A 26,346-nucleotide genomic window follows, 5' to 3' on the forward strand; every position below is an offset into this window, starting at 1 on the left:
TGTGTCTGCTTCCTCTGTGAAGTGTGAAGCGGGTGGCTGTCCACACTGTGCTGGTGTCCCGGTACACATGCTTCTGAGTCTCTCAGCAGCGTCCCATCTGTACACAGCTTGTCATTTCAGCATGGGTTTCCTCCGTTCCCATGTGCGCCCATTTAGGGGCATGCTTTTGAAATTCCCAATGGATCTGACACCCACAGGACGTCTGTTAGTCTCTCCTCAGTCACGTGATGTAGGAGTATGACCATGTGAGTTTCAGCTTGAGAGGAAGGCCCAAAGGTGTTTCAGCCAGCAGTCCTGGGTGGACACTGGACAGAGCGAGGGTGACCACACTCCTGGGCTTTGCGCTTTGGGCAGGGAACCTCAGCCCCTCAACCCTGAACAGTAACTGTCCGGCAGGCACGCGTGCCTTCAGATCCAGCTCACCCTGAACTCAGCCAACAAAGAAAGTCCTGAGGGCTTGTCTGTGCTGAAGGAGATGGACAATCGTCTGTTGGAAATTGAGGAGAGGCTTATCAACTGTGGCTACAAGGAAAACTGTGTGGATGTAAAGGCAGCACGGGCAAAGCTGAAGAGGTAAGACCATGCAGCAGACGTCGCTGTGACAGAGGGGCTGCCCCGCGGGTCTGCGGCCCTCAGAGCAGGGTCAGTGTGGCCCTCTGCAGACGGCAGCTGCTTTCTCCCAAGTTCTCACACATCACTGGCCCCCGCTCCTTCCTGTCTTCTACCCGCTCACCCCCTGCAGTCCTGCAGGGCCTCGGGTAGCTGCTCACCACCACCAAGTCCTGATAGGCACCCAGCTTTCCTCCCAGCTCTAGCTCCCTTCCAGCCCTCACAGCACCTCCTCCCTGACCACCCACCCCTCCCTCAGGGACATGATCTGGGGATATGTGGCCTTCACCTGTCCTCCAGCCCTTGGCCCTGCTCTGCTCCTCTCCCTCCTCAGTGAGAGGCCACTTGGCCCCCACAGACTCACAGCAGCGGGGCCCTGGCCTCTCCCAGGTCCCACCCATGCTGGCAAAGTCTTGGAGTGTCCCTTCCCTCACCCCACTGACCACCCTCCGCAGCCTGGGAATCCCATGCCTTTGACACATAAGCAAATCCCATGTAGGCGTGTTCAGCCTTTGTGAGGACAAATATCCCAACACCTCGTGTTTATTACTGCCCATAGGCCACAGCACCATCACAGGTCTGCAGGAGAGGCAGAAGACGGGCGATGACACCAGCGCCTGGGGTTGTGGCACTGCCTCATCCCATGCCTTTTCTTATAAACACAGTGTACACACGGTGTCATTCCAAAGTTTTTATCTTTGCTTCAAAATAGATTGAGAATGTCCTCCCATGTAAAACAACTAATTATAACTTTAAGCACTGAAAAAAATCTGAAGTGTAATCATGTAGAAATTACATATTGTATATTAATTGGTGACGGTGATACGTGCTTTAACGTCTTTGTTCTAAATTCTACTCTTATATCTTACAAGGTCATGTGCCCGAAGTGAGAAAGACGAAGAACAAAAAATTTCCTATTACCTGGAAGCCTATGACTTGACCCAGAAAGCTATGGCTGAAGAAGAAGCCATTTTCCACAGAATTCAGGAGCTACTGTCCCTTCAAGACGTAAGCATGGGTCCTGGCATCCTGGGCACACATCCTGGCCATTCCCACTGGCATACAAACTACTGCCATGGCTTAAAGCAAACCAGATGATCTCCACCTCTGGCTGAGACACAGTAACAGCAACTAGATTTACTCTCCATCCAAACCAACTAGAAACAGACAAAATACACAACCAGAATTTTCAAAACCCTGGACATCAATGACAAACAGGGATCTCTTTACTTTCTTTCTTTTTTTCCTTTTTCTTTTGGTGCTACTGGGGTTTGAACTCAGAACCTTGTACTTACTAAGCAGGTGCTCTCCCAATTGAGCCACACCCCAGCCCGTTTTGCTTTGTTTACGAATATGGCCTCATGCTCATATCCAGGCCAGCCTGGACCACGGTCCTCCTCGTTGTGCTTCCCACACAGCTGGGATGACAGGCGCAGCCACCACACCCAGATTTATTGGTTGAGGTGGCATCTCACGATCTTTTTGCCTGGGCTGGCCTCAAACCTTCATCCTCCTGATCTCTGCCTCCCAAGTAGGTAGGGTCACAGGCCTGAACCCCAGCTCCCAGCCCCTGGCAAAGATTTCTTATATGTGACACTTAAATGTGTCACTTATATGTGACACGAGCCATGAAGGAAAAAATCAGTAACTTGATGTCCTCTTCAGAAAACATGATCGAGAGAGTGATGAAGACAAGCCACCGGCTGGAAGAAAATATTTGCAAATCACACATCTGATAAGGGCATTGGATGGGAACCAGCAAAGCACTCTCAAAAGTCAGTAAGAAAACGAACGACCCGATCAAAAGGGAGTGTTTGAAGACACATTTCCTCAAGGAAAACGTGTGGATGTCACGTAGGCTCACCAAGAGACGTGCACGGCTGGTCAGTTAGGAAGTGGAACTTATGACCACAGGTCTATGAACATGGCTGCAGCTATAGAGACTGGCAAGTGCCAGCGAGACTGTGGGGCGGCTGGACCCCCTCACGCTGCCAGGGACAACGGAAAACGGCACAGCTACTTGGAAGGCGGTTAAGCAGGGGTCCATCCAGTGACCCCGCCACTGCCCTCCTAAGCTCTTACTCGACAGCACACGTCCATCCAGACACTGTGAGAGAGTGTTCACAGTGGCTTTACCTTGCAGGAGCCCAAAACCAGAAAACACTTTGAGTGGGTAAACAAAGCGTAGGACACCATACCACGAAATAATACTCAGCTAGGAAAAGGAACAAACATGCATGCAGCAACATGAAGGATCTTAAGACGGCCGTGCTGAGTTAGACAAAGCAGACAAAATACTACATTCCGTGTAGACAGCGCAAATTGATTAATGTGCTGTGAAAAGAGCCAAAGAGCGCGTGTGGGTGGCAGGGGACACGGGAGTGTGAGGTCCTTCCCTGTCTCTGAGGCAGTCATGGTTTGGAGTGTGTTCCACTTCTGTCCGTTTTACGCTTTAGAGACGTGCAGTTTATGAGGTATCAGTCATGCCTCCCCCAGGCCGTCAAAGGTAGGCTCAGTGTCATCGGAAAGGCTGCTGCTTGACCACACGCCTGGCCCTGTCAGTTGCAGAACATCAACAGCCCGCGGATGCGGAGGCTGGCCGACCTCAAGCTCCGCCTGGTGGAGGAGAGCCTGGACCTGATGCAGTTCATGTGGAAGGAGATGCTGGTGCACCGCCTGGAGCAGCCGTCCTTGGAAAAGCTGCTGGAGGAGTTCCTGCAGAGCGACAGTGACTACACGGCCGTCGGCCTGGTGAGTGCTGGGCACCCTTAGTCCTTGTCCTCTCCCAGGGGTTGCCCAGCCAGATGTCCCTCTGCTCCACAGTCAGGCTCAGGACTCCCTCTGATGCAGAAGTGGTGCAGATCAGGACAGGGGTGCCGGACGCACCCCTGCATCGACAGCTCTCTGCCACACCCAGGCCTTGGTGCAGAAAGGCACTTGAGGGGACTTAACTGGTTAAATAAGTGGGGGTCCCCCTGGGAGGTGCTCCTTATGTGACTCGAGGTCTTCCCCAGAACTTGAGTTTAGCATTCAACTAGGGTGCAAAAGGGCTAGATAAAGGTGAATTACGTAGTTGTTTTTTTTTTTTTAATTAAGTTGTGAGCTGGTGGTGCAGCTCAGCGTGTGCAAGATCCGGGTTCCATCCCCAGCATCAAAAAGAAAAGCTTGAGTATGTGAAATCCCTGTTTTGAAGGAAGCGTTTTCTTCCACCTTATGTTTTTTAGATGTCATGAAATATGAGTCGAGTTAATTTGCCATGACTCTAAATGAGTCAAAGATAGTCCTAAACTTGGACTCGATTTGTGTAGTGAGCTCTGATTGAAGTTCTAGAAGAACTTTTATGGCCTTTCTGACACATTGGCCCTGAGAACCCCCAGGCCACCAGCAGAGCCCACAGTGCAGGGCTCTTCTCAAAATACCTCACGCACCAGCGCTGTAGGGCAGCTCACTGGACCTCCAGGGAGGGTGGATGGCTGCCCAGCAGCCATGGCAGTGACCAGGACCCCTTGTCTTCCTGAAGCAATGGCTCACACTGAAGCGGACCCTGCTGCACACGGCACTGGTGCTGCTGGGGAGCCTGCAGCCACTGGGCACTGGCTGCGTGAAGATCCGTGCCCAGTACCTGGGCCTGGCCGGGAGGACCCTCCACCTACTGGCTATGCAGACAGACCCCATGAGCCCCTCCTTCCTCTGGGAGGATGGTCCCTTGGTAAGACCCCACTTCCAACTCAAGTGTGGTGCAGAGAGCTGTTGGCAGTGCCTAGAGAATGAATGTGGGAATGCAGGACCACCCATCTCAGGCACAGAGCTACTGTGCATCCCCAGTTAGGATGGGCATGGGCCTGGCGTCTTCACACCTCAGTGCCTCTTGTCTGGCCACTCACAGGCCCCTGGGAGCTTCCTAAAGCCCCATGTGCTGGCCTGGGGTGTGAGCACTGGATACTGACCCCCATGCTAATATGCAGCAGGAGCTGCCACTTTCACTGTCCCTCCACCATTACACAACCTGGGGATCCAGAAAGAAGTCTCCAAGCTCCAAGCTGCCCACCACATCAGGGCACCCAGGTGTCCCTAAGAATGGCTAGTGTGACCTTTCCATTTACCCCTGTCCAGGGCCCACCCTCCTCTAGGGATGGCAAAGTCACCCCACAGAGCCAGGTGCTCTGGTGGAAGTGACCTGCCCACTCAGGACTCTGCAAGGCCTGGATGCTCCCAGGGCCCCTTGCTGAACACCTGTGCAGAGGTACCTGTCCCTGCAGACCAGCTCCTACAGGAAACCTCCATCCCAGCATAGCAGGCTCTGTGGCCACCAGACTCCACACCCAGAGCAACTTCCAGCCTGACAGACTGCAGCCCTGGGGCCAGCCCTTGGGAAGTTTGTCTCAAGTCCTCAGGACCAGGCCACAATGGACCTATGTTGGGTGAACACATGGAGCTATGGCCATTGGCTCAGCCAGTGTTTGCGAGCACCTGCACAGGTAGCCACATGAGGACCACAAAGGAGGCCTCGGGATGTCTTGTCCTCCCAAGCTGCTATAATCCATGAGACAATGCTAACGACCCCGACGCAGAGGAGCTGTCCCCAAACATGCAACAACTCTCCACGGGAAGTCCAGGAGGCTCTGTGAAAGGCACCTGTTCCATTCCCAGGCCTAGGGTCTCCAGCCGACTCTCTCTTGCCTGCTCCCTTCTGCCTCCTTCTGCAGCTTATTGCTGCTGCCAAGCAAAACTTGACTCGCTTTCTCCCCTGCTCTCTCCTGTGTTCCAGGCGGTATCTTCCCTCTAAGCCCTGTTTTAGAGGAGCCTCATCACTTTGATGGGTAGAATTTTCATCCTCTGAGTCAGTGTAAGCGTTTTCTGGATTCCACCCTGGTTTCTTCCTGGACTGACTCTGTTGTCTGACCCCACGGCAATCCTGGTGTTCTCAGGCATCTCTGGTCTGATGTCACTGTGCTTAGAAAACAAACCCTGGGTATCTTGGTCCTTTGGAGTTTGTTGAGGCTGCATGTGGCCTGGGCCTGGGTTTTGGTGGACTTCTAGACAGCTGGGCAGAACCAGAAGTGTGGAATCTTCTGGATGTCAGCACAGGGCCACCGGGCCTCTGTGCACATGCTGGCTTCTCATCCATTTGGTCTGCTCCACTGAGGGAGTGCCTCAAGCTTCCCACTAAGGTCACGCCTCATGATCTCCCAAGTCGAGGGCTCCCCGACACTAGCTTTCGGGATGCATTGCTCCCTGGGCCTGCCTCTCCCCCTCACTTGTTTCTGTGTTTGTTTCCCGGCTGGAATGAGAGCCCGAGTCAAGTGGACACATGACTGCTTGATGCTGACCACCTTGATATGCAGGGAAAGTGTTTCTAGAGGTGGGCAACAGGGACCACTGAGGCAGTAATCCAGGACCATGTCTCTGGGCCGCTTCCAGAGTACCGCCTCCCTACCCTGGCTGCCATGTCTAGTCACCTCAGGCTCTCAGGCCATAGCTCCTCCAAGTTCATGAAACCAGACCTGGGCAGGGCAGGTGGGCTCCGAAGGCAGTGACAGGCCAGACTGTGACTTGCAGCACCCCTCCCCCTTCCTGGCCACGCTGACCAAGCAGGAATCCACAAGTGCTCACTGACCCCCACTGTATGCATCACAGGTGGGCACTAAGCCTAGCAGCCTGCGGTCACTACAGCTAGAAGCAGAGAACAGGGGCACCGAGACCTTTTCCAGGGAGCTGCAGGCTTTGAGCAGGGAGCTGCCAACCTTCAAGGATACCCCCAAGGAACGCATCAGGAAGGCCGAGGGCCTGAAGGTACGTGACTGCTCCTGCCTGGCCCCTGGCGGTCTCTGCCCACAGAGCCACCTGAGGCTGAGACTTATCTGGTCCACAGAAGAGGATGGTGCTGGCCCAGCGGTACCTGGCCCAGGCCTCTGAGGTACTGCTGCAGTGTCTCCAAGTTGCCCTGGGTAGTGGCCTCCTGGACATCGCTGCAGCTGCCAGCCTGGAGATGGTGGAGTGCACGGGCACGCTGGATCCTGCAGCCACCTGCCAGTTCCTGGCACTGTCACAGGTACGGCCCTGCTCCACCACCTCAGAGGAGGAGGGCCCTGAGCACCCCCAGATGGGCTGAAGCAGAGGCCTGGACTGTCAGGGTGCACTCCATTAGACAAAGCCGCAGGTCTGGGCTGGAGGGAGAAGACCCGGCTGGTGTGCAGGCATTGGAAGCTTGCCAGCCACATGTGCTTGAGGCCACAGTGCGCACATGGGTGTACTCATCCCTCAGTCCCCGCTTTGGGCAGGTGCAGAGATCCTGAGGTGAAGAGCTGGTATGGCCTTGCCCACATGGGCCTCTTGGAGGTCCAGCAGAAGGAGTGAGCATGGCCCCATGTGGCTGCCAGTGACCAGGCAACGTCCCTCCTCTGGCAGGGACAGGTGTGGTCACACTGCACATGCAGCCTGCCCTACCTGTTTCAGAGCTGCTCAGCCTCGGAAATGATGCAGGATGTGCTGCTCAAGGCCACAGCCAACACCAGCAGCTCGCAGCTGGCAGCCCTGTTGCAGCTCCAGTACCAGTTGAAGCAGCAGGGCAAGACCTCCACCAACCTGTTTGCCAACGTGGAGCAGAGGCTGGCTGCCACCTACAAGGTGATCCCTCTGGGTGGGTGAGCTCGGGGTCCTGGAGGCCCCACAGGGAGCAGGATCCATGCATGTCCTGCTCTGCCCCTTCTAGCTGTGTAGCTCTGGGAGGGCCTCAGCCTCTCTGAGTCTCAGCTTCCTCCTGGGTCTTGTGGGATAGGGACAGCCCCGGAGGGCTGTGCTGTGAACTGCCCTGCCTGAGGGTCTGTAAGGTCAAGGTAGAATCATAGCTGGGGACTCTGCTGCGTCCTGGGCTTCAAGGAGCTCACGAGGAAGCTGGTAGAATGGGGGGCCGGGGCAGCTCTGTGTCATCCTGTGGGGTGCAAGTGGCCTCCAGATGTGCTGGCCCGGTCAGCACCTGACACACGGCTTGGAAGTGAAGAGCAGGGATGTGCGCACAGCCCACTCCTGAACCCAAAACAGAGAAGAAACTCCATGGGAGGAGAAGGCCGAGGAGACAGAGGAAGGCAGGAGACCAGGACTCTCCAAAAGTCAAGTGTTCATCTCCTTGAGTCTCCATGAGAGAGGAGGATAGGGAACACGGGCAGAGGCTGAGAACGTCCCTATGCTGAGGACATCCACAGGCTTGGGCATTCCAGCCCACCTCCCCCCAACACACACCACACACACACACACGTGCATATGTGCACACTCATGCACGCACACCCACGGAAAACAGCCTGAGGAGGGCTGACAGCCCAGATGCAACCCTCAGAGCAGCATATGACCTTAGACTGTGCCACGGGAAAAGAGCTGCCAACCTCCAATACCCGAAAAGACTGTTCAAATGAAGGCAAATGAGAACATTTTTAGAAAAGCAAAATCCAACGTAATTTGCCACCAGATAATAAAAGAAAAGCTTACAGGAGACGTCGGGCAAATAATCCCAGGCAGAAACATGAACAGGGAAGAGGGGGTCAAGAATTGACAATGGGTGACGTGACATGCAGGCACAGCACCCAGAAACAAGTGCACCATGGCACTTGCGAGGCCAGGACCCAGCACCCTGTGCGGCGGGTGACATCCCAGAACTCAAGGGAAAGACAACAGTAGTGCGGGAGGCAGGAACAGGTCACGGCCCCACGGTGTCCTAGAGTAACGCGTAACTAGGTTAGCCAAAAGGGAAATCAAATGACAATTGTATCAATCCAAAAGATGATGAAAAGAGGAAAAAGAACACAAAAACAACTGATCCCAGTTAAAGACCTGGACAGCAGTACTGTAAACCCAATGTTTTGGTAATGCCAAGAAATACAGGTTCCAAGACTAGGATCGCCACAATGGATAAAAAGGAAACAAAATCCAATTTGCTGCTCCAAAGAGGCACCTTACATATAAGGACACGGAAATGTTGAAAGGAAAAGGTGAAAAACCTGTAAGTCATGGAATTGCTGGTCAGATAAAGGCTGCTGGTGTGGTACAATGTGACACAGCCAACCTGGCAAGATGGCTCCATCTACCCAGTGATATAAAACAAATAGAAGAAGCAATGAGCAAAGCTGCAATGCTGATGGGAAGCTTGAGGCACTCCCACAGTGGAGCAGACCAAATGGATGAGAAGCCAGCATGTGCACAGAGGCCCGGTGGCCCTGTGCTGACATCCAGAAGATTCCACACTTCTGGTTCTGCCCAGCTGTCTAGAAGTCCACCAAAACCCAGGCCCAGGCCACATGCAGCCTCAACAAACTCCAAAGGACCAAGATACCCAGGGTTTGTTTTCTAAGCACAGTGACATCAGAGCAGAGATGCCTGGGAACACCAGGATTGCCTTGGGGTCAGACAACAGAGTCAGTCCAGGAAGAAACCAGGGTGGAATCCAGAAAGCGCTTACACTGACTCAGAGGATGAAAACCCATCAAAGTGATGAGGCTCCTCTAAAACAGGGCTTAGAGGGAAGATACCGCCTGGAACACAGGAGAGAGCAGGGGAGAAAGCGAGTCAAGCTTTGCCTGGCAGCAGCAATAAGCCGCATAAGGAGGCAGAAGGGAGCAAGCAAGGAAAGCAGCAAGATCAATGTCTTGCAAATGCGGAGAAGGAATTGAGCAAAGGAGAGAGTCGGCTCCAAAGAGAAAAACAATAAAGTCGGTAGACTTAGAAAGGAGAGAACACACGAGTCTCCGTTTTCTGCCACGTTCCTGAGACCCTACAGACTTGCACAAGCTAATAAGGGAACTGTGTTTATAACCTCATTGCAACACCTTTGACGATTTGGGTGAGATGGACAAGCTCCTCAGAAGAATTACAACTGTCCAACGTGAAAGAACAGATAATTCTGTGCCACAAGAGGAAAAGAACTCACAATCAATACAATTGTAAACCTAGGCATCGGAGAGGCTGGGTTCCCAGACTCACGTGCACAGCTGGTGGGCGATCTGCAAAAGTAGCTGTGTTTCCGGATGCCAGCCACAGGCAAGTGGAAATGAAGATTGTGTAAGTGAAAAGTTTTCAGCAGCATCAAAACCCAAGAAAACCCTAGGGAAAAGTGCAAGACCTCCACACTGAACACTATGAAGCCCATCTGGAGGAATGAAAGAAGTATGAGGCCCCACGTTTGGGGATTGGAAACTCCATTTTGTTAAGCTGCCAGTTCCCCTGCTGGACAGGGGGCTGGATGCACATCCTTTTCTCCTCAGCTGTGCCCCCAGACTCAGTCAACGTGGTTTTCTGGAATATGACCCTGGATGATATGTCATCGGCATCTGCCAGGTGACCCACAGCATTTGGCTCTTGCCAGTGTGGGCCCCTTGTGGGGACAGGAGACCAAAACGGCAACCTTAAAAGAGAAAAAAATGATAAACTGGGCCACACTGAAATTAACAACCTCTGCTCATCAAGAAGGTACCACTGGACGTCACAAGGCCAGCTCAGAAGGGTGAAGATGGTGCATAGAGCATGACTGACAGAAAGTGCAGATCCCGATGTGCGAGGAGTGTGCATCTTTTTTCTCCCTTAAAGAAAGGGCACAAGATTGAGAATTCACAAAAGAAGGCGTTCGATGTCAGTGACCACTTCCACTGTGCTCAAGCTCGTCAGTATCAGGGAAATGCAAACTTGAAAGACCCCAACAGGCACCCACCAGGGGGCAAAGACGAAGCTTCAGGAGGAACTGGGCGTGGTGGAGACGCTTGGTGGGGTGAGGGCTAGAGGCAATATGGTAACCCCACAGATGGCTTGGTGCACCTCCTGTGTTGAGCGTGCCTGACTCAGGAACACAGCACTGTGGTCCCCAGAGACCACGTTGAAGAACGCCCACGCGGCAGAAGTTGTGACAGTGAAAAGTGGGAACTCTGATGGATGAGGACGCCTGTTGTACTCACAGCAGAAAGACCCATGGCAAGGGACCGCCAGCTACCACGTGAGCCAGCCTGGAGGAAGCCAGCCACATTCCCTTGGGTGAAGAGACTGGCGGCCAGGCAGAAAAGCCAACCTCCCCTCACAGCTCCAGGGGGAGGGCCCTGGCCGTGTGGGTGCGGCCTGTTGTGAAAAATCCGTCCTGCACTTCACGTTGGATTGACACCACCTTCTGTGGCATATTCTACTTGGACAAAAGTTTTCTAAAAATGGGTTCATTTTTGCAAACTTGAAGCTCTGACTTGAACCCTTGATCATTCACAGTTCAGCTGGGGAGGGCCCATGCAGAGGGGCTCTCTCTTAAGGGGACTCTTGAGGGGCCGTGCTGGCTGCCTGCCATGGTCAGTGACGAGCCTGAAGTGTGCACAGCGTCTGGTGTTACTCAGAACCTCCAGGTCCACAGGAGGCAAGAGAACTGTGAGCCTGGGGTGGAGAGGGCCTTTCTTCGGGCAGCATGGGACATGGCTGTGTCTGTGCACCCACGTGTGGTACATGTGTGTGCTTGTGTGTGCATGTAGCATATGTGTGACACGTGTGGTTTACATATGTGATGTGTGTGACACGCATGTGGTGTGTGTGTGGTGTGCAGGGGGCAGGACAGGGGAGGTGCTGCTGTTTAGTTTGGGCTCCTGGACACTGCAGGTCACAAAGACCCCATTTCTCACGTAGCGTCAGGAAGGGGCATTGGGAGCAGTGAGTTTCTTGTGCCTCTGTCTCCCCCTTGTGGTGTCCACTGGTCACTGCAGGCGGCCTGAGCCCCTGTAGGGAGGTTAAACAGTACCCTCCCCTCCCACCCCAAGAACCGGGTGGAGGCTGTGATCCTGCCTCTTGGGAAGCGGTGAGGAGAGAGCCCCTAACCCCTGCCTGTCACACACAGGCTTGGCAGAGCCTCTGCGTCACTGAGCAGCACCTCACCTTCCTGAACGAGATTCCCTCCACGTTCCGGGTCCTCTTCCTGTACCACTCACAAGACAGGTAAGGCCTTTGCCCCTGTTAAGTAGCCTAGCGGGGAGGCATGGACGTAGCCTGCTGCCCACACCTCAGTCCCTGCCCTGGGGCTGGGAATGTGCTGGACAGACACAGTGGCCCATCTAATAAGTATGGGTGGACAGCCCGGGAAAACGGAACATCCCTCTTCTGACCCTCCTTGAAAGTGCCAGGGTGAATTTCTGCAACGATGACCAGGCAGATATGTTTGGGAAGGGGCTCCTGTGTGACCCGTACCCTACACAGGGCCTCTGTGTCTGGTCTGGGTGGGCCCAGACGTGGGGACCTGAGGTCATCATTGAAGTGGAGCAGAGTGAACGGCTGTCACTGTCTGGATGGACGGAGCCTCTCCAGGGAAGGGAGAACCAGCTCATGTTGACAGGTTCCCTGAGCGGCCAAGCCTGCTTCAACCTCCTGAGGCCTCTGCCTATACAGGGGCATGTGGGAGACACCTGCGTGGTGTGCAGCGCAAACCGACTGGTCAGCTCCTCTGAGACCCACGAGCCTTTGAGGTATGTGTCCTATGGGGACTGGCCTGTGACCTGTGCCCTGTCAATAGGACCCATCTGTATGGTGCTGCCTACGAGAGGCCCAAGTTCGTGCCAGCTGCCAAGGGAAAGATGGTGCCAATGGGCGGTGAGCTTGGGTTTGAGCGGGGCTCTGCAGCAGGCTGTGGTGGGTGGGAGCAACCACCCCACACTGCAGGACCTCTCACTTCCCCAAGATCAGTGCCCACCTGGCACCTGCTCTTGGTCCCAGTCCCCAAATACACATGCAGTGGATAAGGGAGCTGTGTCCAGGATAGAAGAAGAAATTGAAGCACCAGTGCATTTCCTAGAGGTCTGGGGGAGGCAGCACCAAGCTCCCTGGGTCCCCATGGTGCCAGGAGTCAGTGTATTTTGCTCTCTTCCCTGAGCTTTCGGAAAGGTCCTGGCCCCTCCTGCAGCAACTTGTGCAGCAAGAGACTCTGGTCATGAGGCCTCCCTTCTGGGGCTGGCATGGAGAAGCCCTGTGCCTGCACAAACTCTGCAAGGTCACCTCTGCATGTTCCCAGGGGCTCTGCACTTAGCCCTGTGGGATTGACAGCATGTCTGTGTCTGCACAGGCTACTGCAAGGTGATGAGGACAGGTGTGAGTCCGGCGACCTTCTTAGACCTGTTGGCCAGAGTACAGGAGTTCCAAAACCAGACCCAGGAGCAGGTCCAGGTACGGTATGCAGCAAGGGCCATGGACCTGAACTCAGGTGTGAGGCCTGGGGTTCCAGGCTGCACTGCAGACTACGACAGCCCCTGGGAGAACCAGGTCCCCAAGGTAGGGTAGGGGACAAATTCCAGAGTTTGCTTCATGTGGACAAACTCCCTTGAATCCATGAGCCAAATCTGACCCCTGAGAGGGGATTCGGTCACCACTGCTCCATAGAGCACAGGGTCATTTGGCCTGGGCCCTTCCATGGAGCAGCAGATGACACCAGAAGGAGCTGGGGTTTCACGGTGGCCCCCAGAGGATCAGCCTGGAGCACTGGGGGGCCTGGGAAGGGTGAGTGCATCCAGAGGCCAGGCACCACAATCTCTCCAGAGGCCAGGAGCTCAGTCTTTTCCCTGGGGGTCTCCCTGCACTGCTGATCTGGATGGGGCTGTGTAAGGTCCTCCCCAGCACTTCCTGACAACAGGCCGTGGTTTGGGCTGGGACAGAAATTGGAGTCCTTAACCGGTGAGGAGAGAGAACTCTATCTGCAAAGGCTCCACAGCATCCTGGAGCTCATGGAGGAGTACCTGAAACCCATCTTCCCCTTACTCAGCAACCCGGAAGTCAGGTACCAGGTGGCGCTCTCTTCTGAAAACCTTGGAGGGGCCTGCCCATTCCTGACACCCAGCACGTCCAGGGCTACCTCGGAGGGGGCTGGAACCTCAGCATGTGTGCGCCCCGGGGCGGGGGGGTGTCCGAATGTATCGGCACAGAGCTTGATGGGGTGGCACTGGGGCACAGGAAATGAGGGTGTGGTCACCGACTGGGGTCACTGAAGTCCAGCTCCAACCTGGACTGAGCTGAGCTGCTGGTTGGGGCAGCAGAAGTCTTGGGCTGCTCTTCTGAGGTCTCCTCTACATGGCGACTTGTGTCTGAGTCTGCGGCTTCTCTGTGCTCACTGCCCCTGCCCAGACGAGATATGCAGAGGTTGTGCTTGGCTGTCCCCTGTGGTAGGAGGGAGCCCTGCTGGGCTGCTGTCCTTCCCTCTGAGCCTCTGACCCGGTATGGCCTGGGAGGAGAAGCATGTCTCAGGACCCATAGTCAGGCCCTGTATTTGTTTTGGGAGGAAAGAAGCAGATTGGGGTGGGCATGGGTGGAGATGTCCTGAAGCCTGAAGCCCTGCTTTGCTCACACTTTGTGAAATTATCCCTAACCCCATTTCAGTGAGGCCTGTCCCCAAAGGTGAGGCATTGAAATGTCCCTGGGTACTCACTGCCTTCACGAAATAGGACAAGTGGGTGCTTTTTATATTCCATGGGGCTGCTTTCCTCTGCTCTTCAAAACCTAAATGCATAGCTTTGACCTTCAGAATACAGGTTCCCATGACTGCGACCGACTCGGGGAAGTTAAAGGGCAAAGAAAAGGAGAGAAAAGCATCCACCCAGGCAGGTAAGTGGCAGGTGGCACAGACCACAGGCTGGCTGTGGACCTCGAGAGCGTGCAGTGTGGTCAGGTGTGGGTTGGGACTCACCCTCCCATCAGGGAAAGCCAAAGTGGGTCAGGAACCCTGGATCCCATATCCAGACAATCCCATGCAAGGAGCCCCGAAAGGATCCTCAGCCCTGTCCTCTGAGGTCCCCCAGTATGCTGGGCATCTCAAGCTGCTTGGGGGAGGTTCCGGAGTTTCCGTGCACAGACGCTGACCAGTAGGCTGGGAGGGTTCATATGTAATCCAGCAACCCTGCCCTTTGTGGGTGAATGGTCAGTGCCCAGCACGTGTGGGGCCGCAGAGGACAGCAGTGGTGGACCCACACCCTGTGTGTGAAATGGACAGGTTCCTTCTCGAGGGGACATCTCAGGTGAGGAGGGAGGGGCTCCAGGACAGTCTGCTGATGCATCTGAAAAAGATGGGTGTTGTTGTCCTTCCCTGGGGAGCTGGCCCAGAAGCCCCGCCCACCTTCGGCCCCTGCTGGCTTCAGGACCCTGTTGCTACTTTCCGAGTGGCCCCATATCTTCTTACCCGACTTGGGGAAAATGTCAGGATGTGCTCATCGTGTGACAACTTGCAAGGCGTGTCAAGGATGTGTTGAGGCGAGTTCCCCTCGCCTGGCATCTTTGATTTTATCAAAGAAGCTTCACTTCTTAAATTTTGTCTGCTTTCCTATCTCCTTCAGACTTATTGAGCAGACCACAAACAGAGTGGTCACCTACCCTGCCAAGTGCTTCCTTCCCACACCGAGCTTCCTACGTGGCCATGGGACACAGGCCCCCAGAGCCGGGTCAGGGCTGCAGTCCCTAGGACTCAGGTTTCATACTCAGAAACCTGAACTCAGTGAACTGAGATTCTACCCAAAAAACCACTAGGATTCAGATAAGAAAGTTGCTGCTTGATTTCAAGCAAACTTGGGTTTTGTCACCAGAGAAAAATCCAGGCAAAGTGTCTCTGTGGCATCGCTGCTGATTGCACAGGGAGCAGGTTCTTCCTCACCAACCAGTGAGGTCCTCTGAAGGACCTGCTCTCTAGAAAATCCCCAGGACGAGGTTAAGGGAGCCACGGCCTTACAGGGCGTCTCTCTGCAATCAGGTGTCTGGGGATGTGATGTCCCATGACATGGGCTGAAGTGAGACCGTGTCCCATTAGAACGTGGCTTCTGTCCAGGTCCAGGCTGTGAGCCTGATGTACATCAAAACCAGCCAGGAGGGGTGGCTCACACCTGTAATTCCAGCTACTCGGGTGGAGAGCAGGACAATTGAGCTTCCAGGCCCGCCAAGGCAAAAAGTCCAAGACATTCATGTCAGCCAAGAAAGCGCTGGCCATGGAGCTCATGCCTGTCATCGGGCCATGTGGGGAGCATAAGTAGGAGGACGGCAGTCGAGCCGGCCCAGGCATGAAAACAAGACCCTATTCAAAAATAAGGAAAAGCAAAGGGTCCTGAGTGCCTGCTTAGCAAGCACAAGGCCCTGAGATTCAAACCCAGGACTGGAAAAAGAAAACAAAAACAACAACAGCAACAAAAATACAGTGCCCACCACAGGGGCCTCAGCTCTGCAAACTGGGCCGGGGTCAGACTTTTGCCACAGCTCCACACCAGGGCAGTGGCCACCACCAGGCTGATCACGTACACAGCTAGAAGTCAGGACAAAGTGAAGCCCACCAGTCTCCCCGGCACTTGAACTGCTGTCATTTCCATGTCCACAGCTCCGCCCGAGGCCATGGACACCATCCTAATCGTAGACCAGCACCTTCTGCAGCTGCCCCTGGAAGGCCTCTCTGTGCTCAAGCTGGGGGCAGTCTCTGTGTCTCGAGAATTTTCTCTCCAGATGCTGTGGAATCGCCTCCAAAAAGAGGAGCTGCGTAAGAACTGACATGACCCCCAGTAACGTTGAGTTTTAAATGGAAATGGTGACAGCGCTTTCCACATAAGAGGACGTTAGCTATTTGTAAGGAAAACGACTCGGTGGCGGCCTGTGCACTCACGATGCTGTACAACCACCACCTCTGCCTACTGCCCACCCATTGCTGCCCCTCTTGTCCTCAGCCGAAGGCAGTGTGAAAAAGGAGGTCAGAAGCAAAGACGTCAAGAAGAAAAGTCTGGGAAAGAAAGGCCCACGGGTAGGTAGAAGGAGCCCCCAGGAGCTTGGGGCAGCGCTGGTGCTTGGGTCGGCCAGCATCTCTGAGTTGCCATCGGCCCAAGCAGGGCCAAAGTCCCATCCTGAACGTGGCCCGGGCCCCTGACGCCCGTGTCTGTGTTGTAGGGCAGCATGGTCCGGACAATCCCTCCTGACTGCATCACAGTGCCCTTGGACTACTTCAAGTGTATCCTTTGACAGGGTGCTTGTGGCCCTCAACTGCCCCCCATGTGCACCTGTTTGTCCTTGACCCAGACCCAGTCATCGTGGATCCCTACAAGGAGGTCCAGAACACAGGTGGGTGCCACAGCACACATCACGCACTGGCCACACCTGCAGCTGTGTGGAAAGGCTACACTGGTTTTAAGTCTGCCCGTAGGGGCAAGGACAGGCACAAGTGTTCCCTCTGGGGCCAGCCCCTCTTGCCTGATGACAAAAGCGTGGTTTGTTCCCCTCCAATTCTCTCCACAGAAATGCTGAGTCCTATCTCTGTGACCCAGAACATTTTGGAAAAATTCCACGATTCGTTCACTGCACACTGGGTGGGGCATCTGGGAAGCCAGAACTTTCCAAGGTTTGGATTTGGGTTTCCCACAGCCAAAAGTCCCAAGCCCTGCTCTGGGGAGCAGCTGGCTCCCTTGTCTGGCCCTCTTCCCTCTGGGCAGGAGGTGCTATTGTTCCCAGAGTCACTCATCAACACAGGGTCCAGCAGCAGGGTCTGCCCCTAGATGACCTCAGGATTTCACCTTGTCTGAACCCTTGAGGAACAGGCCAGACACTCCCAAAGAGGGAGTTCTGCAGGTGCCAGGGTGGAGCTGCTCCAGGTCACAAGCCCCCATGTGGTGCTGTCCCTGTCACTTGGGGTCACTGGGAATGGGGCAGGGTGCTGGGGTTAGGAGGCAGGGCTAAGGCCAGCGTGGAGCACAGAGGGCGGGGTGGCCGGGCGTGGAACGTCCAGACCCTGCCCCATCCTTGTCTCCCTGTTGGGAGCCTGTGGGAACCTCCAGGACCTTGTGAGCTTGGCTGTCACGAAGCCTCTTATATTGCTTTCTAGCCCACCTGCCCAGGTGCCTGTTTGTTCATGGACAGAGGTCCATTCTTGGAGAAGGGTCCTCCAGAGAGAGGTCAACTGTGGGCACAGGGAAAATGAAAATAAGTTGGGCTCCACTGCAGAACGAGGGGTGGCGTGGAGGTGGCAAGGGACATTTTCCGCGTTGGGTGTGTGTTCTGAGGGATGCAGGTGCACCTGGCCCAGGTACATAGCATTGCAGCACCTACTGCCTTCTCCCCATGCAGCCAGGCTGACTGGGAACAGGTGCTGGGCAGCTGCACAGGCTTCTTCTTCTATGGGATGGAGAGCTTTCTGTCACACATATCAGTGGAAAGACTGGCCGCCATGAATCTGCAAAGTGAGTGCCCCTCCCAATCACCAGACCCGGCAAGGCCCTGTGAGCACTAGGCAAAAATGCTCAAGGAGGCAGAGCAGGGCCATGGCCGTCTGATGAAGGGACCAAGGCCTGGGATGCTTAGGAGGGTGTGCCCCTCCCCATTCCATCCTCTGGGCCCATCTGGCCACAGGCTCCTTCTGCAGATGGACCCTGCGCTCCTGCATGGCCCACGCTAGGTTAGCAGCCGCGGGGCCTCCAACCCTCTGGGGCTCTGCTGCCTTCAGTCCCCTCCTGTGTGCTTCAGAGCCTTCCCAGTTCAGATTTCCAGACCTCCCAGGTCAGGGTGAGGTGTCAGGGTGGGAGTCACCCCTCAGGGCTGGATGATGGTTCCCTGCCTCCCCCCACAGAGCTCTTCAGTCTGAATGTGGCTTTGGGGCCCTTTTGTCCCTTGTCTCTGTCCACTAATACCAGAGTAGGAACCCCATGACCTTTATGGGGGGAGGGGATAAACCCTAGAAGAGCTGAACCTGGCCAGCTTGAGGACTGACAGGTTTCAGCAAGGGGATAGAACACTGCAATTGGGAGGTGGCCTGAGAAAAACTAGAGAACAAGGGGCACAGAACCAGGTGATTTCTGAGTGTTGTGTGCGTGCAGGAGCTTGAACACGCGGTCCACCCTGGCATGGCTCCAGGAGGAGGCAGACTGCCCCAGGACAGCAGGCTCAACTCTGAGCCACACGAAGGGCATGCTGCAGGGCAGTGGGTGTGTGTTCCAGCTCACCTCAGCCCCACAGGCACAGACCCACTGGGATGTCTGGGTGCCCTGGGGATGGCCTGGTCCATCCCTGGTTAGCTGTTCTGGGTGGGATACTGGGGCCAGCTACTGTGCACAGTTGACCCCTAGAGACGTCCCCTTCTCCCAACACAAGGCTGGGATGCCTGATGTTTGTCCCATGCCCACTGATTCAATTCCCAGTGAAAAGGACGTATGAGGTAGGTGACACCGTATACTCAAGGTACCTGCAAAGGTGGCAGCCTCCCCAGGTGCCTGCTGTCCCCCCAATGCCTTGTCCCTGTACCACTGGACAGGCCATGGGGTGGGGTCAGCATCTTCCCTACATCCTTGGGGACTCCTGCAGACAGTCACTGCATTTGGAACTCTGGCCCAAGAAAACACACAAGGCCCCAGAGTAGGCCTTCCCCACTTCCTGTTGCCTGGTCCATGGGTGTCAGTGGGTCTTTGAAAGCTGCCTGTTGGTGGAAAGTCTGAGCCTGGGGCTGATTGCTCAGCATCTCTGAGGCCCCCATGGAGCTCTGGTGGGCAGGGCAAGCAGCTGCTGTGTCCTGCAGTGTGCCAGATGGTGGTCGTGCTGGACATGACGAGTTCCTACCACAGTCGGCGGCGGAAAACAGAGACCTCCGAGAGTAAGAGGTGCCTAGTGTCCTCCCTGCCCCAGCAGGGTCCTAGGGGAGGGGGCGGCCTATGTGCAGAGGGTGTGCACCCACTGGCAAGTCCGGGGCAGCACACTCAGGCCCCGAATAGGCATCCACTTCCACTGTAGGGCCTGTCCTGGTGCAGGGAGCTGCTTCCAAATGGACACCCCAGCACTTGGAAATGATATTTCTTTTTAAATGGCACTTCACTCTGTGGACGGAGTCATTTCAGAGCTGTAAAAGCATCAGTCCAAAAATACTTTTCAACACCTGGATCAGTATGGGCTGTGCACAGACAGGGAGTGGGGAGGGGTCAGCTGGACCCCTTGGCCCCAGCCCATGGGATCTGGGCCCCCCACAGCATGGTGCAGCAGTCCTTGGAGAGGCCCCTCAAGACCGCCATCCTTCTGAGCCTGGTAGGAGTCAAGAGCATTGTAGCCAACCAGTGGCCGACTGTGCTGCAGGACAACGCTCTGAGAGCCAATATCCTGTGGGAAAGTGAGTGGGCACCCCACCAGTCCCAAAGCCCCGGACAGCCCCTCCCCAGAAACCTGCCAAGGGTGACCAAGGGCCATCTGAGAGGATGCTTGTTCACTAGATCTGCTAGCAGTTGGCAAGACAGTTGGGCAAACGGTCCGTCTCCTTCAGAAGATGGGATGCAATGAAGACGCCAATCAAGGTAAGGTAGAGCCCATCCATCCCCGTCAGCCACCTGAGACACACTGCCTCCTATCAACCCCGCGGGGACAGGCATCCCTGCTTTTGCTGGGAAGCTGGGATTCTAAAACATGAGCTAAGAGTGGGAAAGAAAGAGAACTGTCCCTAAAGACAAGCCAGCTGCAGTCTGTGCAGCCCCCAGGTGAGCCGCGCCGAGGAGCCCACCTCACGCAGGATGGCTGCAGCGAGGCATGGATCCAAACCCCGCAGAGAAAGCACCCACTTCCTAGAACTGTGAGCTCCTCACAACAGTTCCAGCAGACACGATGACGCCTGCAGTTCACCCTCCTCCCGAGCAGGGACTCTGGGGTATGAGCTACCTGGGCTGGCAGCTTCCTGGCCATAGCATGCCAGCTGGTCACCCTGGACATGGCCAGTCATCCCCAGCCAAGACAAGAAACCTCCAGAAAAAAATGAGTTCTCAGGCTAGGAGGTGTGCCCAGGTAGGGTCAGTGACCAGCAGTTTGTCTTCTCCTGTCTCCCAGACTCTCGGGGTGTGACCTGCTCACACAGACCCTTCACCCTTCAGAGCAGACAAAACCCTAACACCACGACAGGAAGGGAGTCTAGAGATGAGACGAATTTTCTGTGTGGAATCAGCTTAAAAATTTGATAAAACGCTAGCTAATAGCATTTAGCCATATGCTGAATGAGTAATCTGCCCTAACTCAGAAAGATTTATCCCAGGGTGATTTCAAGTTGAGAAATCTTTAATATATACGACTCGACAGGAGGCTAACTTTTGAAAAATCATCTGGTCCCCAGTGTCTAGAATGTAGTGCCAGAAAATAAGTGGTGGTTGAATCCGTGAGGGAGTGAACGAGTGAGTGAGTGGATGAATGAGTGAGTGAGGAATTGAGTGAATGAGTGAGCGGAACTGTGAGTGAGTGAATGTGCTACCAATCAGATGGCCAGGATCCTTTTGCTCCACGCCGATAGGCATCATGGTAGGTGAAAAGGTCTTCAAGTGTGGGCACTCCTAGGCCTTGAGTGCCCGAGGCCTAGGGGACGGACTGGCAGACCCAGGGGCTCATAGCTTGGCACCCTGAGAACTAAGAGCTCCAGGCGCTCGGTCCAAGGCCTGTTGCTCTGGGTTTAAGCACAGCAGCTCTGGCACTTGGCAGCTGTTGTCCTCAGCTCCCAGCAGCAGGGAGCACAGCAGCTGGAGGCAGCCGGCGGTGCCCTCTTGAGGCAGCCGGCGGTGCCCTCTTGAGGCAGCCTGGCTGGGGGCTTGGCTGGTTGCCCTTTACTCATAGCAGCTGAGCCGCAGGGAAATGTCACAGCTCCTGAGTGGGCCTGGGTATTGGGACCCTCAGCTGCTGTAGCAGCTAGTGTTATTGCTCTCAGGTCTAGAGTGAGGAGACCCTTGAGTCTCGAGTCATGGCTGCTCCCTGGACCTCTCCCAGCAACCAGAGCCCACAGTTTCCCATGTCTGGCTCCAGCCTTGGTTCTCTACCCTCTCTGGCCTTCTCTACTTCTGCCATCCCCTGTCGTCTCTGCTGCCTCTGTTCCCCGTCATTTCTGCCCCAGCTGCTCTTCAACCACCCTCTTGGCTCTAATGTCAGCACCACTGGTGGAAGGGAGGGGAGCAGCAGCTGCTCTCACCTTTGCCACTGTTGCCACTCCATCATCTTTTCTTTGTGTAGGATGTGCTGGTGATAAAGATCAAAAGCAGGCAAGAAAAGACTACTTGAGCTTTTTAATGGGTTTAATGTAACTTTGGGGGAGAACAGGGGGTGTCTCCTAGCTGATTCCCAGCGTGAGCCAAACAGCTTGCTTATGTAGCCAGAAAGGGGGCATGGCAAGGGCGTTTGCACCAGTCATAAACCTTTTCCTGGACCACCATAGGAGGTGCTCCACCTCTGGCCTGGGTAGAGATGGCGGCTGGAGTCACCTAGCGTTCACTGAGGCACCTATGGGCTGGGACCGAGAGTTGTGCTGCAGCAGCAAGCTCAAGGCTTCCCTGAGGCATCTGTGGATTTTGTGTGAAGCAGCTGGTGCCTGCGTGGGGACAGTCTAGATGGCTGCAGCTGCTTGTCCTTCACTCAGAGCATCTGGGGCACCAGGGAGGATCTAACAGCTGTCAATTAGGGAGTCAAACCTTCCCAACCTCCAACATACTAACTTTTTTAAGGGGAAAATAAACATTAAAAGGGGTGCCCACAATAAAGGCTTATCGTTAGCAGTATTTAGCAGTGCCACGGTGCCCCAGGAGAGGCGGTCCCTCCGATCTGTCTCAAATGAGTGCTAGGTGGCAGAAAGGTGGACAAAGGGGTGGCATGCATCACTCCTTCCTGACAAACGAACAGGACTAGGCACAGACACTTCTGCCATGCAGAGTGGCCAGCTTCTTGCTTTGCAACGAACAGAGGAGGCACAAGGCCTGCTGGCCTCGTGACAACTGCTGCTGATGTTGGCATGCCACACTTCCTGTCATCATCAGAGCAGAGGTGTGAATCCAACGTGATTAGCCGGTGTTAGGAAGGAGGGAGCCAGCGAGGCTGACCCTTGTCCTCATAGGCAAGGGCTGGCCAGTGCAAAGGAGACCCAAGGCCAATCTCTGGATTCTAGCTGTGCCAGAGTGGGGGGAGGGTGTCAGGTCAGCTAGGCCATTGTGGTACTGTCCCTGTCAACAATTGGGCCGCAGCAGTGAGAAGCGGGTGGTGTGGCCTGCCCACTTGTGACCTGAGCTTGGGGCTGGTCCATTAGAAGACCTCATGGCTACCTGGAGCCAGGAACACTGTCTCTTCCTCTGGCCTTCCTTCTCCCCACCCCCTGCCCTGGCCTTTGGTGGGGCTGGACATGCTGCCCAGTAAGCCCGGAGTTCACAAACTCCTGTTTCATGCTCTGCTCCACAGATGAGGTTCCACCACCTCTCAGGGATGAGAGGATGCCCCTCCAGCTAGAGTTCCAAAACCAGGAGCCGCACCCCACCGCCCTCAGCTTGGTCCTGTACGGGCTGCCACACCAAGCCATTGTGTGACACTGGCCTGGAGTCACCTCTGACAGCCCCAGAGGTCTCAGTGTTTTCCTCCAGGGCCACTGCCCTTGGCTCTGCCCCTCTGAGACCCCACACCCCACCCATCCCCACCTACAACTGCCCCCACTGGGGCTCTCCCTCGCACGGAAGCTGCCTGGCCTGTCTACGGCACCAGTCCTGAGCAGACAGCAGCTGCCCTCAGAAGCACATTGCCAGGCCACTACTCTGCTCAGACAAGAAAAACTGTCAGACCACAAGCTTCTTTTTGGTTAAAGTGTTTTAATAAACAATAAGACCAAGTGTGTGGTGTGGTTTCTGGGAGCCCAGGTACCAGGAGTTGGGACTGTGGCCAGAGGCAGAAGCATTTTACAACTATTGTGTGCTAATAAAAAACAAAATGATATTTAAAAAAATTTTAAAAAAGGAAAACTGGAGGTGTGGCTCCTTGGTGGTGTGCTTGCCTATGAAGCATGAGGCCCTGAGTTCAAACCGCCGTAGTACAGGGTGCTACCTGTGTGGAATGAGCCCCCACCAGCATTCTCCAGCCTGGGCAAGAGAGGGCTCACCCAGGTGCAGGCGGTGCCCCTGCAGCGCCCCTCAAGAGGACTTCCAGAGCAAGTTGCTCCCTGACCACTGAGCGTGTCTGCCAATAAGCAGTGGGGAGCACTCTGTGGACCCGTGTCGTCCTGTCCATCCCAGCTCCCTGTGGACCACTGTGTCCAAGGACCGTTTACTACAGTTATGCACGTGTCACAGTTGGGGGAGGCGGGGAGGATCACAGTGCTCTTCATACAGCATTAGCCCCGTTGCTGGGCTGCGTTCGGGGAATCTGTGTGTGGTAGTGACTCCTGTGCTCTGTAACGTCACCACACAGGGCCAGGGCTAATCTAGCCCTTGTGACTTATGTCCTGGAGCCCCTTGTGTCACCAGCTTTGCACTTTAGGGCTGTTAGTAAGGAAAACAGGTTACTTGAACAGAAGCCTGCAGGGCAGTGGGTCTGTCGCCCCAGGTGGCAGTCAGCGACCCGTGGGCGGTGGTGCACAGCACAGATCCACGGGCAGAGGCAGGGCACAATTCTCCCAGAGACAGTTTGTCATCACATTGCTCAGAGCACTGCAGTTTAAACCTACGAATTGTTCAGTTCTGGAGTTTTCCTAAGTATTTCCAACCTTAGTTGAACATAAGCACAAACGGGCTAAGGAGAGGCCACTGTGCTGTTCCTGCTGCTTCCTGTGAAGCGGTAATCAGACATGAAGCAACGCCAAACGCACATCTTTAATAAGATTGCGAGGTGCTGTGTGACTCTCTTTTGCTTGATTTTGCTTTCTTCAAAGACACACACTTGTTCTGGATTTTAAAAAAGCTAACTAATGACCAGGGGATAAGTTTGAAAAGGAGCAGTGCTGGAAATACGAGCTTTCTTCTACAGACGTTGGCGCCCATCCAAACAAGAAGAATAAAAGCTTCTGGAGATATTTCATCGGCAGCACACATTACTCACCTCCTGCCGTGCGCTCCTGCGAGAAATATTAAACAGCGAGTGCTGTTCCATGTATCAAAGCCTCTAAAATAGCTTTCTGAATAACGTCCTAGCAACATAACAAATCACATTATCAATTAGCTTCTATAGCAGAAGTGGCGTTCCATAATATATTCAAGCATGAAAAAATTGCATAGGTGAAATTTATGTAACCCCAAAAACTATAAGGAGAAAAAAAGACCCCCTGGGATTTATGGGTAATAATGGGAGACAGGAGGCAATTCCAGTGGTGGATGGCCTCTGAGAAAGGACGCCCAGCTCCAGGGTTCTCAACGCTGCAGAGAGACGACGCAGGTCAGCGAGGGGGTGCCCGGCACCAGGGCCCACAGTAGATGACCGCCACTGCCCATGCCTCGCCTCAACTTCCCCCTCCATCAGGTGACCGGCGTGTCCCCGTAGGGTAGGGTAGGGGTGAAGTGGGGATGCTGCTACCTGCAGGGAGGAGCTGCCTCCCCTGCAAACACGGGCCTCAAGGCTCTGCCTAGCCAAGACTGGATTGATGGGCTCCATGACTCTGAGCAGGTCACTCAAGCCCCATCTTCTCCCCTGGAAATTGCACAGGGCACATAGCCTCGGGCCCAAGAGCAAGCAGCTCCCTGCCCAGGGCTGGGGAGCAGCAAGGGGCTGAGGCCCGAGCCCTTGATGTCACATGGGGGGGCCGACGTCCTTACAGCCCCCCAGTCCATGACACACTGCTTTTGACGATTATCTTTTAAAACCATCCCTTTATTTTCTTAATTTATGTGTTGAGATTTTCCATTTTTTAATATATTTTTTTACATGAACTCTTGTTAATTCTACAGGAATTTGCTGAAGGAAAATTTGAAAAATAGCAGAAAGGTAAGGAGGGGGAAAAAGCATCTCTGGTAAACCACATCAAGGCCATGGCAGATGGGTTTCTTTCTGGTATTTCCTCACTGCATCACCCAGAGTTCCCCAAGTCTTCACTTAGAGAGGTAAAAGTTTTCCCATTCACAGTTTTTGATCAAAATCCCACTTAGAACATCCTTTCCCTCAGACTGGTGGTAGCAGGCCCTGGAGCTGGGCCTGAGTCCCCTGCGGCCTCCTTGTCCCAGCCTCAGCCCTGAGCTCCAGGTCACGGAGGTTGGGGCTGTCTGGGTGGGGCATGGCAGACTGGGGGCAGGGACATGTCCGGGTGGTCAGAGGCCCTGGCCAAGTGGGGCCCTGGGCAGGAACATGGATGGGCACATGGGTGGTGTCCCTGCCACCCATTCCAGGAGTAAGGCTCAAGGTCTTGCTCTACCCGGCACCCACTCAGGGATCAACGCCTGCATCCTATAAGGGCGTCACCAGAGCTCCCAACTAAGAGGGATCGGTGTGTGGGGGGGTCCCACATGTTATGACAACTCTTCACATCTACTCATGCAACCCTTAAGAACAGCACCTCCCAAGCGCTTCCTCCTGCTCCCCGGTGTGGCCGCCAGACGGTCTCCCAGCTCTCAGCTTTCCTCTCTCCTACCAGGTCTCTGGCTACCTCGCCTATCCTATGTGACTATGGCCTTGTCTGCCTGGTCTGGGTGCTCTTGAGGACCCTCTCCCTGGAACCCACCTGCCTGCCTTCACCTCCCACCCAGCTCTGGGTTCTTGAAGTCTGTCCCTGGAATTCCCTCAAGTGATGGAACCACACTCCCAGGTGGCCCACAGCCCGCCCCAGCAGCCCTCCCTGGGGAGGCAGGTCCAAGTCCCCGGGGCCCCGCTGCCTGGTGGGGCCCTTTCCTGCTCAGCAGCTCTGAGCAGTGAGGTCAGAGCCTCAGAAGCAGCCTCGGATGATCTAGATTAAGGAATTAGTCAGGTTAATAAAACTAAAATGCTCACAGAGGCTTGGATATAAATTTCTATTAAGTTACCTTGTTCAGCATGGGTCTGTAATAGTTTAATTTCTGTATT

The 26,346-nt window shown here is 54.8% G+C and overlaps 1 protein-coding gene across 6 annotated transcripts in view; it reads left to right on the forward strand.

Annotated features, from left to right (window-relative positions):
* Cfap46 (cilia and flagella associated protein 46) overlaps positions 1 to 23,028 on the forward strand; it is a 93,103-nt gene extending 70,075 nt beyond the window's left edge. For 5 of the 6 annotated variants that reach the window (XM_074078025.1, XM_074078026.1, XM_074078021.1 and 2 more), the window contains 22 exons: positions 397 to 573; positions 1,482 to 1,617; positions 3,172 to 3,360; positions 4,130 to 4,318; positions 6,247 to 6,402; positions 6,482 to 6,661; positions 7,066 to 7,236; positions 11,456 to 11,553; positions 12,125 to 12,201; positions 12,671 to 12,771; positions 13,257 to 13,378; positions 14,120 to 14,199; positions 15,950 to 16,105; positions 16,290 to 16,363; positions 16,507 to 16,567; positions 16,642 to 16,677; positions 16,852 to 16,954; positions 17,677 to 17,789; positions 19,118 to 19,199; positions 19,563 to 19,699; positions 19,800 to 19,880; positions 22,777 to 23,028. In XM_074078025.1, coding sequence (XP_073934126.1) covers positions 397 to 573; positions 1,482 to 1,617; positions 3,172 to 3,360; positions 4,130 to 4,318; positions 6,247 to 6,402; positions 6,482 to 6,661; positions 7,066 to 7,236; positions 11,456 to 11,553; positions 12,125 to 12,201; positions 12,671 to 12,771; positions 13,257 to 13,378; positions 14,120 to 14,199; positions 15,950 to 16,105; positions 16,290 to 16,363; positions 16,507 to 16,567; positions 16,642 to 16,677; positions 16,852 to 16,954; positions 17,677 to 17,789; positions 19,118 to 19,199; positions 19,563 to 19,699; positions 19,800 to 19,880; positions 22,777 to 22,901 — 2,644 coding nt within the window. In that variant the 3' untranslated portion in view covers positions 22,902 to 23,028. Of the gene's footprint in view, positions 1 to 396; positions 574 to 1,481; positions 1,618 to 3,171; positions 3,361 to 4,129; positions 4,319 to 6,246; positions 6,403 to 6,481; positions 6,662 to 7,065; positions 7,237 to 11,455; positions 11,554 to 12,124; positions 12,202 to 12,670; positions 12,772 to 13,234; positions 13,379 to 14,119; positions 14,200 to 15,949; positions 16,106 to 16,289; positions 16,364 to 16,506; positions 16,568 to 16,641; positions 16,678 to 16,851; positions 16,955 to 17,676; positions 17,790 to 19,117; positions 19,200 to 19,562; positions 19,700 to 19,799; positions 19,881 to 22,776 lie in introns of those variants that run through there. The other variant, XR_012449577.1, reaches the window with a different exon arrangement.
* The last annotated feature ends 3,318 nt before the right edge of the window (positions 23,029 to 26,346 follow it).

The sequence above is a fragment of the Castor canadensis genome, chromosome 7 (assembly GCF_047511655.1).
Source record: "Castor canadensis chromosome 7, mCasCan1.hap1v2, whole genome shotgun sequence".
Lineage (NCBI taxonomy): Eukaryota > Metazoa > Chordata > Mammalia > Rodentia > Castoridae > Castor > Castor canadensis.